The 5,000-nt window shown below is 38.7% G+C and overlaps 1 protein-coding gene across 1 annotated transcript in view; it reads right to left on the bottom strand.

Annotated features, from left to right (window-relative positions):
* LOC136843456 (putative neural-cadherin 2) overlaps positions 1-5,000 on the bottom strand; it is an 84,876-nt gene that overhangs the window by 23,373 nt on the left and 56,503 nt on the right. Inside the window, exons 10-14 of the mRNA XM_067111993.1 lie at positions 4,028-4,174; positions 3,170-3,346; positions 1,658-2,057; positions 1,320-1,522; positions 1-80 (exon numbers count right to left, since the gene is read on the bottom strand). The exon at positions 1-80 is cut by the window's left edge and continues 84 nt beyond it. Of these exons, the coding sequence (XP_066968094.1) occupies positions 1-80; positions 1,320-1,522; positions 1,658-2,057; positions 3,170-3,346; positions 4,028-4,174 (1,007 nt within the window). The remainder of the gene's footprint in view (positions 81-1,319; positions 1,523-1,657; positions 2,058-3,169; positions 3,347-4,027; positions 4,175-5,000) is intronic.

Raw genomic sequence — 5,000 nt, 5'->3', positions numbered from 1 at the left:
CTGAATCTCTTGTCCTTCAGGTCCCAGTCGTCAGGGTCGTCAACGTAAACACGCCCAAGAGCAGCGTCTGAACTTCCGCTCTTTAAAGGGAAGTGTTGTGTAAACTGACGAGCCGACGGTGACGAGAGGAATTCACGCTCAGAAATACGCATGCACCCTGAATACTGTAGCTAAGGTATATCGTCGCAGGTACACACAACATATATATGTATGTATGTATGTATGTATATATATATATATATATATATATATATATATATATATATATATATATATATATATATATATATATATATATATATATACGTGTGTGTGTGCGTGTATACATATGCCCAGAAGACAAGTTGACTCTAGCAATAGGAAAAAAGTACCAATCCTTGCCACAGTCATTCTTGAACTGATGAAATCTAGAATGAACTTACTTTGTCTATCATTTTCTTGAATTGCTCCTTTCAAGCATACTCTGTCTTGCATGTGCGTTCTCTCTCTCTCTCTCTCTCTCTCTCTCTCTCTCTCTCTCTCTTCTTAACAGCCTTTTCACCAGAACTACCGTGTTCCATTTTCTTTGCATGACCAAACCATCTCATAATACTCTGACCCATCTTTTCATTAACTCTGAGTTTTTTTTTTTACATTTTCCTTTATTTTTGTATTGTTTCGGTCATTTGAGTCCTCTCTAACTTCACCTATATTTTGTAAACATTTCATCTCAACAACTCACTTTTGTAACATTTTCATCTAGCATCTGTACCTCATTTCAAGATATGGAACACAACTTAACATCTATTTCAATCATATTATTGTTGATATTTTTACTCAGAGACTATGTCAGTTGTGTCCCAAGTGCCAGAAATTAACTTTGGTATCGGAAGGGATTGTTCTTCTCCTATATATGACTTGCTAACTTCCTCGTTTCTCTTTCATCCTAGATCACAAGTTTCGTTTTCTACCAGGTATCAAATCTAATTAACTTATTTGTATTCATTTGTTAATTTACTTTTTCTTCTTTTTTTGATAACTGGTCTCTTCTTTCTGTATTTCCCATTACCTTCTGCTATTTCTTTCTAATGAGCACCATATTCTCTGGAAGCTTGAATTTCAAGCCCATGACCCCCTTTGGGCCCGTTCTGTATGAATAGGGGTCATCTTCTGCATAATAACAAAAAAATAATGATAACAGTTTTTCAGTTATTTATATTATCAATTATTCCTTAATGTTTCTCATTTCCACTTAAACTTATGAATCAGTTAAGGGTCGTTTTCACTACAAGCATTCCATTCCCACTCGAGCTTCCAAACTCACCCATACAAACAGGTACCTGCGTCTTCCACATGTAGACCATTTTGCGCCCTGGTTTCATGGGGTTGTCGTTGATGTCATCGACGACGACCTTTATAACCTGGGTGTCTGCTAAGCCTCCAGCATCCTTCACAAGGACTGTCACGAACAGCTCCTTGTGGCGCTCTCGATCCAGGGTGCTTTTCGTCCACACCTCTGCACCTCCCCTCCCGCTGTCTAGCTCTGAATTTCGACGAACAAATGAGTAAAACAATGCCTTTGGGGCTCTCTTGGAACACGTATAAGTCTGAATGAACAAGTAACACTCATTTGCAAAGTCTGATATCACTGACAACAAGAGACAGAAGGAAAACCTACTTGGGTCGAATTTGATGAGAACAGTTGCCTTGATTATCGGCTGGTTAGACGGGTCCAGGGAAAACACAAATGGTGGTCCATGTCCCAAGGCCCACACGTCCGGATCGGTAGCGGTTAAGACGCCGATGAGGGACGGAGGGGCGCCCTCGACGACGTGGAATACCGTAGGAGGCAAGAGACTGGGAGGGCAGTCGTTGACGTCGGTTACCGTGACGGTCAGGGTGGCAGTTGAAGTCAAAGGAGGATGCCCGTTGTCCATAGCTAGTATCCGGGCAGTGCCCACTGCCCCGTCTTGCGTTTCGCGATCGAGAGGTTTCCTTAAACTGACGATGCCACCACCGTCTATAGTCAGAGCGCCCCAGCTATCAAGTACATTGTACTTGACTGTCTGTTTACCTCCCTGGAGAGGAACGATCAGAGGAAAGTTAAAATGGCTCACTTCAAATTATGCAGCTGCATATATGCACAATCATACATTCGGCCACATATAAACAAGCACACTTACACACATGTGCACATATATCTGCAGCGTGGAAAATGAAAAATCTTATCGAGTGAGCTAAAATAACATTATCATCGCAGTCAATTTTGATGTTGCTGCTATATAAATAGATGCTGGGGCCTATGTTAACTGTGAATAATGGAATTGTGACGATGGTAGTGATCATCTTACAAAATGATACATCTTTACAAAAATAGATGTTTATTGTTAAAAACTGAAGAAAACCTGTAGGTAATGGGTTACTTACTGAAGAAAAACTATAGGTACTAAATTACTCACCAATAAAAAACTATTGGTCGAGAGCTACTAACTGAAGAAAATCTTTAAGCACTAAGTTACTCACTTAAGAAAAACTGTAGTGAATGAGTCACTCACAGAAGAAAAACTGTATTATAGGCAGTGAGAGACCCACTGAAGAAAAACTTTAGGTAGCCGGTTACTCAAAGAAGAAAAGCTCTAGGTAGTTAGTTACCCAGCAAAGAAAAACTATAGGTAATGAGTTAATCACCAGAGAAAAACTATATGTAGTGAGTCACTCACTGAAGGAAAACTGTAGATACTGACTTTCTCGCCACAGAAAACTATAGGTAGTTGGCTGGTTACTGAATCAAACATTAGGTAGTGGGTTACTTACCAAGGAAAACTGTAGGTACTGATTTACTCAAGAAAAACTATAAGTAGTGAGTTACTCACCAAATAAAAACTGTTGGTAGTCATTTACCCACCGAAGAAAAAATGTAGGTAGTAAGTTACTCACCAAAGAAAAACAGTAGCTGGTGAGTTACCCACCAAAGAAAAACTATAGGTACTGAGTTCCCGAAATATGACTATAAGGAGTCACTCACCAAAGGAAACCGTAGGTAGTAAGTTACTCACCGAAGAAAAACTGTAGGTACTGTGTTACTCACACAAGAAAAACTATAGGTATCAAGTCACTCGCCGAAGAAAAACTGTGCTGTACGCAGTGATCTACTCACCGAAGAAAAACTATAGCTAGTTAAGTTACTCACCGCATCAGGATCGTGGGCGGGCAGAGCAGCTAAAACCGTCCCTGGCTTGGTATCCTCCCCGACTGTGACTAGGACGTGTTGGCGGATGAACTTAGGTGGGTTATCGTTCAAGTCCCGAAGGCGAACCTTCACCCAGGCAGAGTCCAAATGGTGTGGGTCGACCCAGCCTCCGCGTCCCTAATTTTCCGAGTGAAACAGTAACAAGTCTATGATGGAGTTACTGAGACCCACTGTAGACTTGGCTGAGGATGTATGGTGGGTGCAGGAGGTGATTTGGCACTGTGGTTTCATACATATATAAAATCACAGTCACTACACCGTCTCATGCACCGCCCATCCTTAGCCAAGTCCACATTGTGTCTCAGTAACTCCTTCATAAACTATATATATATATATATATATATATATATATATATATATATATATATATATATATATATATATATAGTTTATGAAGGAGTTACATATATATATATATATATATATATATATATATATATATATATATATATATATATATATATATATATATATATATATATATATATTTACATACCTATCTGTCTATCTATCTATCTATCTATTTATAATAATAACAACTCCATCATGAACAATGTATATATATATATATATTTGGTCATGAAAAGTGAGTAAGTGAAAATGTCAAAGTTAGTCAACCTTGGTATATTAAACAATGAAGGCATGAAAGGTCCACAAAAATCTACAAATTTACAACGCAGACGTATGCAGTTTCATGGCTCAGAAAAGGACCTTTCTCAAAATAACGTGAAGAGGTAAATATTAATTACACTGCAAACTACAAACAGGGCACTTCAAAACAATCAGGAAAATCATTACTCTATCTGTCACTTGGATCATGAAGTTGAAGCCTCTGCGCTGCATATCGTCCTCGAAATCCAAGGTTTTCCGAGCGTAGAGAAGACCCGAACTCCTGGCGGATCTGACGCCGAAGTGGGCCCACCCCCATCCGCTGTCTTCCACAACCTACAGGAAGTGATGAGGATCCCATGTGAATTCCTTGCTGACTCTGAATCATTTTTCAGTAAGTGATGATTCCATGTACACATGCGCGCTCACGCGCACGAAATGATTCACGCACACGGACGCATAAGAAAGTAACAGTTACAGGTTTTCCGTTCAAGCACAGATCAGTCACGATCATGGCAAGGCTAAAGGTGTTAGCTTTTTTTTTTTTTTCTACCAGTTTTTCAGTATTTCTAATCGAGCGCAGATCAGTTGGGATTCCGGCAAGCCTGAAATTGTTAGTTTTCTTCGCCACTTTTTCAATGTTTTTGATATTCTTTGTTTGTTTGTTTGTGTGTGTGTGTATGTGTGTATAATTGCAACCCGTCGCCATATAATTTTTTTGCATGTAAAAATCACGCTTGCGCTCAAGTACATTTCTCTTTGAAAGCACTATGCAAATCTAGATTTCATGCCGTGATGCTCATCTTAGGATAACGCTAAAGCTAAACTGGTGACATTTATTGTTTTATGTTTATAAGTAAAAAACCAAAAATTCGGTTAAATTCTACTGAATTCTCTTATCTAAAATAAGTCGTTAGGGATACGTGTCTATAGATATTAGTGTTACATTATTTTCACTGATGTTACAATAAACAACAAATCTAAAAAAAAAAATATTCAGTATCAATGATAAAAAGAAGAGTTCGACTATAACCTATCATAAGCAAACAGCTGTCATACCACTCGACGAATATTATATAAAAAAGATTGACGAAAGCCAACAGGAAGAAGCGGACCGATTCAGAACGCGCTCAAATATATCGGTGCAAAAATTCTTTCGAGC

The sequence above is a fragment of the Macrobrachium rosenbergii genome, chromosome 11 (genome assembly GCF_040412425.1).
Source record: "Macrobrachium rosenbergii isolate ZJJX-2024 chromosome 11, ASM4041242v1, whole genome shotgun sequence".
In the NCBI taxonomy this organism is placed as follows: domain Eukaryota; kingdom Metazoa; phylum Arthropoda; class Malacostraca; order Decapoda; family Palaemonidae; genus Macrobrachium; species Macrobrachium rosenbergii.
This window is presented reverse-complemented; position numbering and strand designations above follow the sequence as displayed.